At 41.8% G+C, this 12,999-nt stretch overlaps 1 protein-coding gene across 2 annotated transcripts in view; it reads right to left on the bottom strand.

Moving 5' to 3' along the window:
• Positions 1–7,819, bottom strand: part of AFG1L (AFG1 like ATPase) — a 59,159-nt gene extending 51,340 nt beyond the window's left edge. The window contains exons 1-2 of one of the 2 annotated variants that reach the window (XM_039727923.1): positions 7,701–7,819; positions 1,234–1,457 (exon numbers count right to left, since the gene is read on the bottom strand). In XM_039727923.1, the coding sequence (XP_039583857.1) occupies positions 1,234–1,457; positions 7,701–7,788 (312 nt within the window). In that variant the 5' untranslated portion in view covers positions 7,789–7,819. Of the gene's footprint in view, positions 1–1,233; positions 1,458–7,595 lie in introns of both variants that reach the window. The other variant, XM_039727915.1, reaches the window with a different exon arrangement.
• Positions 7,820–12,999: the final 5,180 nt, after the last annotated feature.

Below are 12,999 nucleotides of genomic sequence, written 5' to 3' on the forward strand. Positions count from 1 at the left end.
ACCCCTAAAGTGGTGCAAGAGAAGAGTGAAATCAAAAGAAAAACTCAGGGTCTAACTGGGGAAAACGCTGACAGATTCCCTTCTCCCAGGAACAAGGAGGTCTCTCCTTTTCTGGCTGAGAAAGTGCAGGTGAGAGAGCAATGTATATTTTGCCACACTCTTCCCCCAGCACTATACTTTTATCATCAGGCTAGTCAAAGATCCCACTCTTGTTGTTTCATCCTACCACAGCTTACAACTGTGCTGACTGAAATATATTAATCAGATGCAAATGAAGCACATTCACTGGGCATTCAACTTTTGTGCACATCTATGCCCAATATTTAGAGACAAATTAAATGTCTTATCTGGTTTGCTGGGTGCTACATTTGGTTTTCTGGGATATAAACTCAGATCTACGAAACAAGGGGAAAGGAAAGCTGAAGAGGGAATTGCCACATCAGTTCTAGTTGCTTCCCATGAGAATGTGCCATGCCAGTGCTATCAGTATGTGCAGGTGCAAGGCCACCAGAGCAGCAATCTGAGAATAACAGCATGAAAACAAGAGACATGGAAAATACTGTCAAAGAGAGTCTAGAAAACATTGTGTCAAGAGCTTCAGGGAAACATTCCGGAGATGCAACACCTGGCTAACAGCACTATGATTGTTAAGCAATGTGCAACAGGGATATGTCTAAAATTTGTAAATCCTTTGAAAAGAAACTGTGATGCCCCCAAAATCACAACAAGGGTGCAGATTATACCAAGGCCTTTTCCCTTACCTCACCTGGAAACTAGCAACATGGAGAAGAATTGTTTTTAAAAGTCATGTCTGATACATATCATAATGTGGAATTACTTGTGGGATATCTGTTAGAACACAAAACATCAGTGTTCAGTTTATGTAATCCAAACACACAAGTACAATACCAGTACTTGAGAATTAAAACCTGGTTTAGGCCCCTCTCTTCTATAGCCAAATGACGTTTTTGGAAAAGAAGGCAGTGGACATAACTAAAACCACATTATATTTTCTTACGGAATTATTTCAATAATATCTAATCTGGCTACTTCTGGAGTGCCACTGGACTTTACAAACCAAAAAAGAAAGAGAGAAACATGAAGACTGATCTATCTGCAAAGATGCATTTGCAAAAATAAAATTTGTGCTCTTGACAGAAATTTATGCATTTTAAGTGCATTCTTACAAGCAAATATAAATGTAAAAAATATTTTTATCATTGTAAACCTCACCTTTGAAAGAACATTTTTCGAATCAATACTGTAGCCTTTAAGGCTCTCATGCAATTTCTGCAGGTGCTGCACAACTCTTCTTTGCTGCTCATCATTCTTCAGCTCTTTATGCTTAATCAAAAAATCATAATGTTCTAAAGGTCCATTGCAAACCAGTAAGGCTCTGGCGTGAGCATCTGTAGGAGTAGCAGGGCCTGTCTTCTCATCTGCCTGAGCTGTGTAGGCTGTAAAAATAAAAGTAGCCAATTAACAGAGAAGTTCTTAAAAGCATCTCCTTACAAACAACACATATTCCTAACAGTTTACACAAAGACATATATGCACAACTTACCTATGTAACCACTGGTTACCCCTTCATTTTCCATTAACTCGATTTCTAACTTTTTACTAACTCTAGTAGTATGTTTTAACATCCCTTTATTTTATTAACAAGCACATTCTAAGAAGTCCAGCTAGAGTGTTGGTAAGATTTGGCTGAGTTGCTGCAAGGGAAACTTTGACCCTTTTTTTTTTTTCCAAATTGGGATAAAACCATTTAAAATTTCCAAAGCACATTTCTCTAAATGGATAATCCTTTAGGTAAAACTTCAGAAAATACTTAGAAGTCAACAAACAAGAGACCAAACCAGGAGTTCTGTAAGGATGTTAAAACAACTTGTCAAACACCACACTAAGCAAGGCAGCAGCTGTGAAGCCCTGCAATGCCACAGCCTGATCTGCTGCCATTATCTTCTGCCTAGAAGAGACAGGGACAAGCCCAGATAGGAATACTGTCAGAAACAAGACATTAGGAAAAAAAAAAAAAAAAAGTCAGAGTTGCAAGTGAAAGTACCTTTAAGCAAGTACAAACCAGCTGGAAAAAGGATATGTAATAAATAATTACTACACTTAAACTAGGTGTATATCTGCAGTAGAGTTTCACAGAGGGCTCAAGATCTCATCTTGGTGCAACCCTGAATTTCCATCCATGCCATATACAGCAAAATAAAGTAAACAGACTGGGAAAGGAAATAACAGAAAATCAGGAGAGAGCTGCAGACACTCTGGAAGGCAAGTAAATTCTGACAAATTAGACAAATGATTTAATAAAATTAGGATGTAATTCAACAGGGACAAAGCATGTTTTTTAGAGGAAATAACTAACTCAGGAGATGGGGAATGACCAGCTAAAGAGTACCTCTGCAACAAAAGGATCCAACAGCTACACCAGATCACAAAATGCCAGTGAGACAATATCATAATACTATTAGAGGAAAAAATAAACTAAAATAAAATAAACACAAGTCCTCCAATATAGATACACACAGAGAAAAAAAACCTACTCTATTCAATGCTGGTATAGTCTGCCCAGGAAAACACTTTTCAATTTTCACATCACATGTTACGAGAAGTATAAACCAAATGACAGAGTAAACAGAGATTTTTAAATTTTTTAAAATATGAGTCATAACCCACAAAGATGCCATAAAAGGCACAAAAAGAGTTTTAAATGGCTATAAGAAAGAATATCAGAAAACAATAAAACTGAACTAGTAGATCAAATTATGTTTACTTATTGCAAGTAACAGTTTCTCCATAAAAAGACAGTCACTGTTTATATCTGCAGCCAATAACTGCAGCAAATTCTCTTGTTCCTGGAGGAACTGAGTTGCTGCTTTGAATTAAGAGTAATTAACTCATCCCTATCCAAAGAGATCACATAAAGAAAGTGGAGTTCAAAGTTTGTTATTGCAAAAATGTGAGTAAAACCTGTAGAGAAGAAAAGCATATAGCTGACTCCAAATACATAGAGCATATTGAGAAAATGAAAGGATATAGTATTGATACATAAAATTTAATAACTGTAATTAAGGTAGTGAAATAGATCAAAAGTCTAGAAGCTGTTAGACTTCCAACGATTTGGGGTGAAAGTTTGACAAAAATCTGTCAGGAACAGGTCAGCAAACCCTGACCTGCCTCTGAAGGGAAGGGGAAAAGGAAAGATCACACAACTATAGAATGGTTTGGGTTGGAAAGCAGTTGAAGTACCATCTAGATCCAACACTCCTGCCGTGGGCAGGGACACCTTCCACCAGACCAGGTTGCTCAGATGATCTCAAAACTTGTTTTCTACTATTCCACTCCCTCAGTCCTGTGATCCATACCTCTGAACTATCTGTGCCTTTGCAATACATAGAAGTTGATGGCCCCAAGAGAGAACTCCAGTGTGTCCCCTTATACTTATAAATTCTTGAGGTCTTACTGCTTACTACAGGATCAAAAAAAAAAAAAAAAGCTGATTTAGGGGTAAGAAAGGGTTGTGGCTCATGACCTTCCCGGCCATGGACAAAGCACACCAGCAGGACTGCTCAGAGGCATGGGGTTTGTCTCAGATTACATGTTCTCACTGCTAACCATCCTGGGAGTGGGAGAAGTACTCTGTCATTAACATGTGACAGAGGTGGAGACTATGCCCAAATGGCCATAGAGGGTGTCCTGGCACAAATCACTCACTGTTCTAATATAATACTTATAATACTAATTTAAACATCATGGGAGTACCCTATAGTCCACTACCAGGAGACACCCAGTAACTGCTGAAGTGATAAACTCACACCTGTAGCTGCAAAAAAAAAGGCAGATGCTACTGAAGAGCATGTGGGGTTTTAGATGTAAGTCAACAGAAGGTAGCTGTACAAGTGATACAATATTCTAAAAGACAGAAAAAATGTGCACCTTCCATTCTAACCTGCATTTTGTGGAACAGAGTGCAAAATCTATCACTCAACTATAGGAATCACCTATGATTCAGTGTTCTAACTGTAGTCCTACAGCCCTCTTCTCCACATTGCAAAATAGGGATTTTCATTTATTCCTTACTGTTTCATTATCCAATCTCTGTATTACAGAAACTGCAACTCATTTATTATTTTCACTTCTGAAGTCTTCAAATGTCACACACAGAAAAGGGTCCTCTACACCTATGGAGTGTTCTGGATACAACTACAGAAAAGCACAACATCAATTCACTGTTCACACAGTTTTACACAGAACAGTGTAAAACTAGACATGGTTGTCCATAACCTACCTTTCCCACCTTCAGGGTGAGGACAGTGTTGGATGTTACCACATTTAACCTGACATTCCCTGCTTCTTTAAATTTGACACCAAGCTGCAACTTTTTCCCTAAATTCCTCTTCCCAAAACATACATATGTCAGTAAAATCTCACTTTATTTCATACCATATAATTAGGTCTTTGCATGTGCCTTTCTGTTTATATATATATATAAGGATCACAGACACAGCTGCAGTGAAGATCTACTGTGACACACCCAAAAAAAGAAAGAAATTAAAGGGGAAAAATCTCACCAAAGCAAATAAAATTTATTTTTAAAAATGCCAATCTGCAATTATAAAAAAATATTCTTTCAAGAATAAGACATATTTGATAAACTGACATTAATTTACCACTGCAAAGATAATTAATGCCTACATAAAATTATAAAAAGTGTTCTTAACACCAGGGACTTTCTGCTCTGGAAAAAAGCAGAAAATGTGAAAAAAAATGCAGAAAGTTGGAAAACTGATCAATGTGTTGTTGAGTTTTTCTACTGCTACTTAGAACTGATGTCTGAGATTACACAGAAAAAGGCACGTGAGCTTCAATGACAACACAGCTTATAAAAGCAACAGTCACTTCTGAGGCAGGCACTAGTTATTTATGCAAGAAGACAAATTCTAATGGAAGTTGAGTTGTGGCATACCAAAACTGATCCTGACAGCAGCCAAGAGGTCGAGAGCACAGAAGGGTAAAACAAGCTACAAGGTAGAGAATCAACACTTCCCCCTTCCTTCTTTGCTGTAATGGTTAATTACTGTTTGTCTTAAAAACAGAGAACATTTCCAACTGTGAAGAGTTGTGAGAACTGCATCCATAGAGAACATTTCCAACTGTGAAGAAATGCAGAACTGTGAAGAGTTGTGAGAACTGCATCCAAACCAAACTCATGTAGGTTACAACTGCACCAAAATTCAGTACCTCAAAATCACCCGAGTGCCACCTTTGCTGACAGTCATGATCAAGAAGCTGGAATAGCTTCTACTAAATCAGTGCTAATGCAAGGTACAAGGATCACATCTGTTTCATTACTGCTCTGCCAGCACAGTCTGCCTTGAGAGCTTTGCACAAACCCTGGAATTTGTGTGGAGAGAGGGAAAAAATAGAAACCAACTTTGAAAAACTGTCATGCTTTCAGTAATCCAAGCTGAAGTTGAGAATATCAGTTTGGGTCACAATGAAACGAAACTGCTTCAAACCTTGAAGCTCTTAGTGTAAAGCTGTTAAAACTGCCTATGAACACAACTGCCACGTCAGAAAAAGAGGACTTGGAAGGCAGAGGGCACTTTCATCAACAGGCAGATGGTGGTATCAGAGACCTAAACTAAAGATTAAGCTGGCATCAGAACAGCTGCAAAATGTTTCCTTCTTAGATGACACCACAGTGACAAGGAAGGGCAATGGTACAGTCTTGTTGCTCCAAAGGTTATTTTCCTGCATAAAAATAGGAGCAAAGGTAGCAAAATATCATAAAGATTTTTTTTAATGCTAGTAACTGTAAACAATAATCATGTTCTCTTGTCTCATCTTTTATTAAATATATATGCAAGTTTTGCAGAATCAGTCTCAAACAGGTAAATTTCCCCAAGATGTACAAGGATTTGGATAAATTAAATGTGTGTTAAAGTTAAGCACGTGAATAAACCTGCAGAAGAACAAAGACTTGTCATGCAAGCTTCTTGGGAAAGAGATCATGTGCTAAGAATAAAGCTAAAAATACATTTATAGTCCTACAATACACAAATGCTCCTTTCAAAATATTGCACTATGATTAATGACAAAAATGTAGGAGAAGGTGATCTGAAAAAAAAAATTACTTTCTAGTGCTTAATAGAAAGGTTAAAAAATCAAAATCCAATCAACCATATTGGGGGGGCATACACACTAAGTTATCTGTATGAATTGAAGATATTAGGCCAATATCATCTCACGTTCATAAAAGCCACCCGCATGAAATTAGTGGTTCAAACCAGAGGAAGCAGCTTGCAACTAAGACATAAGGACAAGGATTTGCATTTTTGTCTCGTTATGTGACATCAGATGAATCACTGAAGGCCATTCATTTGGGCAGCATATGACACACTATTTAAACTTCTAGAGAAACTTCTAGAGAAACATGAGTTGGAACTAGAATTCTACTTTTTGTATACGTGCCCGATACATTACTCTGCTAGAAGATTACTTGTATTTTTTCCATGCACACCTCATTTCACAACCTGACCTATAGATGAAAGTAGGGAAAGAGAAGAGAGGCATACCAGTGAAACTGGGACTTTACACAGATAATACTTGTCATGTCTTTAGTTAATTAAAGAAAAGGTACACAAATGTGAAATCACAAAATCAAAGGAAGTACTATAAACCAGTGATCGTAAAACCAAGATTATAAATCAATTCCATGATGGCAGCCCATCCCTGCAGTCCGATGTCCTCAAACAACATATGCAAGGACTGCCTTTTCTTTAACACGGAAGCTGACAAACTGCCTGAAGCCCCTGGATTTGCTCAGACAACTTTTTCTAAATGCTAGTATGTTGGTTATAAAAAACAACCTACACAGAGTCCAAGTGTTAGACCAATATAAAATAAAACACATGCAACTACAGTACTACCTGCAGCGCTTGTCTGTTTTTCTTAGGATGTATAAATATTCTACAATCACAACATAATGTGTGGATGTGGACATTTACCAATCCCAGGACCCACCAGTCACCAGCTGAATTCTCACACCTTGGCCAGACTGGCAGAGGACGAAGAGCTCTCATCGAAGAAAGATCTCTGCTCCTAACCTAAGCCTCAAGTTAACAAAACTCCATACATTTTTGTACTGAAGAGGCTTTCAAAGCAGGGCTGTGAAGGCAGAGCACAGCTGTCCTTCGTTCTACACCGGAGGGTCCCTGAGGGAGAGCAGCCCCCAGACACGCCAAGGCCCGGCCACAGCGCCGGTGCAGCCGCAGGGCTCTCACCGGGCAGCGCACCGAGGCCCCATTTCCCAGGGGAAAAGCGGCATCACCAGCTCGGGAAGCCACGGGTCACCCAGGTGACCGGGGCCGACTCTCGGTGCCACCCCGGCAGGCGGGTCCCCTCCGGGGATCGGTCGCGGACAAGCCCAGGCCGGGAATGCGAGGACAGCGGCAGGTCACGGCAGAGCGGCGAGGCCCGTGCGTGTGCCGGCGGCTGCCGCGCGCCCCGCCCGGCACCGCCACTCGCCTCCCCTCCGCCCGGGACAGACCCGCGGCACGACGGGGAGGGAAGGCACGCACCGGCTCCTGCCACCGCTCCTCGGTGCCCTTCCTGCGCGGTGCCCCGGCGGCCTGTCGCCCGCCCGGGCCTGGCGAGCCCCGGAGAGCCGCGGCGGCGGCACTGACCTCTGTGCGGCGGGAGCAGGCGGCCGCGGCACCCCAGAGCCCGCAGCAGGCAGCGCGCAGCAGCCAAGGGCGACACCAGGGCTGCCATCTTCCCGGCGCGGCGGCGGCGGCGAGGGCGCGGGGCGCGCTGGGAAATGGAGTCCCGCGGGGCTGTGGGGGAGCCCGTGCGCGGCCGGTGCTGGGCGAAGCGCTCCCGTCTGGGTCGCGGAATCACAGGGTCGATTAGGTCGGAAAAACCCTCTGAGATCATCGAGTCCAACCTATGACCTAGCATCACAATGTCAACTAGACCATGGCACTAAGTGCCACGTCCAGTCTTTCTTAACCTGCAGGGACTCCACCACCTCCCCGGGCAGCACATTTCAAAACCTAATCACCCTTTCTGTGGAGAAATTCCTCCTCGTGTGCAACCCAAACCGCTCGTGGCGCAGCTTGAGGCGGTGTCCTCTCATCCTGTCACTGGTTGCCTGGGAGAAGAGGCCAACCCTCACCTGGCTAAAACCTTATCTAATCACCATTTCTGTGGACAAATTCCTCCTCGTGTGCAACCCAAACCGCTCGTGGCGCAGCTTGAGGCGGTGTCCTCTCATCCTGTCACTGGTTGCCTGGGAGAAGAGGCCAACCCTCACCTGGCTAAAACCTCCTTTCAGGGAGTCACAGAGAGCAATAAGGTCAGCCCTGAGCCTCCTTTCCTCCAGGCTAAACACCCCCAGCTCCCTCAGCTGCTCCTCACAGCACTTGTGCTCCAGACCCTTCACCAGCCTCACTGCCCTTCTCTGGACTCGCTGCCGCCCCTCAATGTCCTTCTTGTAGTGAGAAGTACAGAGCCCAACACAGGATTTGAGGCACAGCATTGCCAGTGCTGAGTACAGGGAAACAATCACTGCCCTGGTGCTGCTGGCCACACTGTTGCTGATCCAGGCCAGCATGCCAGTGTCCTTCTTTGCCACCTGGGCACCCCCTGGCTCATGTTGAGCCACTGTCACCCAGCACTCCCAGGTCCTCTGCTGGTCCCTGGCTCCTTCCCCCTCTTTTCCCCCCAAACTGTGCCACAGGCAATGTGGGAGCCCTCGAGGAGCCCACCTGCCTGGCTGCCCCAGGGGTGCACTCCCTACACAGCCATTTCAACCACTTGGTACAAATCCACTTTCCAAGCCCACCGGGAGCTCCACACAACACCTTACTGCCCTACCCATGCACTCCACTTTCCAGACTGAACTTCCTCGTCCTCCTCAACACAAGGAAGAGCTTCTTTACACTGAGGGTGGCAGAGCACTGGAACAGGCTCCCCAGCAAGGTCATGGGCTCTCCCTCTCTGGAGACAATCAAACCCACCTGGATGTGTTTCTCTGTCACCAGCTCTAGGTGACCTTGCCATGGACTAGATGATCTCCAGAAGCCCCTTCCAACCCTAACTATTCTGTGAGTAATTTGTATTTTACCGCACCATGTCTGTATTGGGTGCCACAGCTGTCAGCAGGGAGTTTTGGCAACTGAATTTGTATTTGTGGGTAATTTCTGTCTTGTACTATTTGCTTTTATCTCTAAAAACATGAACCATAAAATACTAAGGACAGATATTCATAAAATATTAAGGACAAATATCCCTGGCCAGAGTTACAACCTATCTGCACATCAGCAATATCAGTTTTACATCTGTCGGTATAATTTTTATGCCTATGAACATGTATTTAAAATGCAACAACAAGATATGTTAGATATAAAAGCAGATTTCTCTGGAGATAATTCAAACCCTAGAGGTTGATTTAGTCTCAGTGTCTGCTTGGCATACAGTAAACCTTGTCTTGGGAATCAGTTCAAATACTCATGTGGGATCTCTGAGAACTCCTTGGGAGAATGCTGACCACCTTCCTCCTTTGGTAGGTACCTGACTGCCTTATCCAAGCACCTCCACTGCAACTACAATGTTCTTCTGACAGAAAGGCACAATGAATAAAAGCCTGCACCCCAAGAGAAGGGCTCTGGCACTCAGGAATCACTAATCATAACATTGGCCAGCCTGTCATTCCTGACAGAAATGCACCCAAAGGCCAGGATGGGACTTCAGGAGATGTTGCCTGCAGGGTGCATTGTGCAAGAAATAGTTTACAAAGTGTCTGTTCCTGGTAAAGCACGAAGGAAGTGCTTAAACTGACTTTTGTTTTTGCAACATCAGAATTCCTACATGTCATTCTAGCATTGAATGTCTGTGCAACATGAGAAAGTGAGCAAATAGTTTTCACAGAATATCAATGAACTTCTTTTTAACAAAAGTATTGAAAAATGTTGCTTTAGGAACTATAGAACAGCCCGCAGACAAAGGTTGATTATATCCTGAATAGTATTGCTAATTCTAAAAATAATGTTTATGATCTTGAAAATATTAGCAGTGATTGAAGTTACACTCTAACATGTTCAGCTGTTTAAAATACGTAGTTGCTCCAGACACATCTTCAGCACTATATACCTAATTAAGTAGTGAATTAAAGTGCCTATTTATCACATCCTAAAAGAGCTGTTTTCAGTGCATTTTCTTTCATCTTTCCTCTATTGGGCATTTATTGGTTTTGACTCATTCTAGCATATTATAGCTATCAACACCTGTGCCCATTTAGGAATGAATTCCAGTACAAATCATAGTGAATTGAATAGGCATCTCAAAGATGCATCACAATTGTTGCAATATATTTAGAAACTCAAACAAGGAAACAAACAAATTCTGTAAAAGTGATTTAAATAACAAATAAGTTATCTTTATAAACAGCTTATCTCCTTGAGAACAAAGAATAAACAAGGCAACAAGAGCTGGGTTTTCTTCCATTATTAACTCAGATCACAATATGAATGGGTGAAATGTCAAGAATAATTGGAGAAAATGACAGTATAATCTTCAGCAAAAACATCTGATTTATTTAAATTGTCACTGTTTTTTTCTTAACCTTGCTATGCAAGGCAGCATAGAAAAACTTCTCATTTGGATCTATTTGGACATCTTCTACTTAAATGAATAAACCCTATTCATGCAATGCTATGAACCTTCTATACACTGGCCAACTGAAATGCCACCATGCACATCACAGCAACTTACTGTCCTTTAGCTGTAAGCACTTGGCAAAAGTAAGTTTTGGTGTTAACCTAAACAAACAGGACTTTCAAGTACATTTCTGTAGATTAGTCTGGTTTATGTCCTGTAACAGGTACAGATCCATTCTGTGGTGTGTTTGTACCCTTCATTTCCTGTACCTGTGTCTTTGCCCACATTCAAAAATGTGGCATTGAAACTGTGTAGAAATTAAATTGGCACTTTTTCAACCCTGCTCCATTATTACTCTGCCAGCTAGCCAAAAGTGGCCTGTAACAGGAATAAAAAGGAATAAAAATGAGGGGTAAAATCAAACCACTCCAGGTGTCTTCTCTGGCCTCTGGTGGTATAACTGCACTGCCTTTAGGAATTTGGATGTGCTGAACCCCATGGGGATGGATGTGTCCAAGAGTCTTTGGGTCTCTTCCAGTACCATTCCGAGTTTCTGCAGAAGGAGGGCTGGGTTTACCTGACTGCAAGGCTCCAAGATATTCCCACCATGGGAAATATCTTTGGTTCCCAAATACAAAAACACTATTGATATAGAGCTGACCATTCAGCCTACTCTGTGAAGATGGATTTGTGGGTTATTTTCATCAACACAGTTTCCATCAAAAGTCATTTTCCTGGGACTATGTCAAGAAACTTGGGGGTAGACTTGACATTAACCTCATCTATTTTGAGACAGTCAAATACCCTGTTAAAAGTCTACATTGCTTATAAAGCCTCGGGTTAATAAAGCCGTAAAAACGTTCCCAAAATTATGGACTTGCATGCCTTTTCAGTGTTTACTGTTTGCATCTCAGTCAGCTCAAATAGCTCAATGCTTTAGAAATTCACTGCATTATTTCAGCTACACAGCATCTCTCAGAACAGGAGTTCACAGTAAATGGATGTATATATAAATGGAGATATTACAAATTATGTTTAGAAGCTTAATACTACTACTTTGCAGGCAGGAGCACAATGCAGACATTCAAACATCGTGTTTCAAAGCACTGGCAGCTTCTGCAGGGATCAGGAAGTCATTTTTCCACACAAGGCATTTCACAATTAGTTCAATGCCTTGTGGGTTTTGCCTTATCCTGAGTCAGCATTCCCCACAAGTTCTAACAAAATATGCCTATGCTGTCTAAAATGTGCTAACCTGGACACTTGTCAGAAAGGCTGAAGAGTCTTAACTGGATAATGGAGAGATTTGGTTCCCTTTCCTGTTAAAAGTGACTCTTCCTTTCAAAAAACAAAGAAAGAAATGAAAATCTAGTGGAGAAGTATTACTATCCAAAATTCCAGAAGTAATCATCCATTACTATTGCTTGTATCAGTTTGTGCTGTGAGACTCTGATATCCATTTTGCCACTTGAAGTTATGCCAGAAAATCTTGGTGTCATGCTTGAATAATCAAGGTGTAATAACAAATCATTGAGTACCTGATTGTTAAAGAATTTAGGTTCACTAGGATTTTCACTGATAGGACAGACTATACTGACTTGGAAGGGACCCAAAAGGATCGAGTCCAATTCTAAATGCTTGACCTAATCTTTGGACCTACAAACACAGCTGACCTCTCTCCCCCCAGATTTGAAATTTGGTCTAAAGTGCATGTCAGAAACAGAATTAAAACTTCATTTGCTGAGTTCATGCTCACCTTTATGCTGAGAAATGAACCCTTCTACCATGAAGGAACAACGACATATAGCATAACACTAGTCTCATGATCACAAAAAAAAAAAAAACAAAACCAAACATGGAACATGATTCAATGCAAACAAATGCATTTTCTGAGGATTGGAAGGAAACAAAGAGACTCAAAGGACTCTGCTTTCCCCCTACCTTTATTCCTTCTCCTGCCCTTATTAGCCAGTGTGGCATTTATGCTTTCTTGTGATGTAAAGGGGGCTCTAGTCATGAAGCTGGGCATCTTCCCCTTTGTCTCCCAGGTTAGAGGAGTTGTATTTGACTTCAGTGGGAAAAACAGAGACAGGACACCTCATCAAATCACTGCAACCCTTTATATATCCATGCTGTTGACAAGTGGGGACTAAAACAGTCACTCCCTGTAGCCTCCACAAGGCTCTCCACCACCAGTCATCCCTGACAGGAAAAGCAGATAGAACAGTGTGCTGAGAAGGTGTGCTGTGAGAACAGCATTCAGCTTGAGCTCACTCTTAATAGGTACCCAGCATGAGAACAAATTCTTTATTCATCACAGACACA

The sequence above is a fragment of the Passer montanus genome, unplaced genomic scaffold, assembly GCF_014805655.1.
Source record: "Passer montanus isolate IOZ18808 unplaced genomic scaffold, ASM1480565v1 scaffold11, whole genome shotgun sequence".
Taxonomy (NCBI): domain Eukaryota; kingdom Metazoa; phylum Chordata; class Aves; order Passeriformes; family Passeridae; genus Passer; species Passer montanus.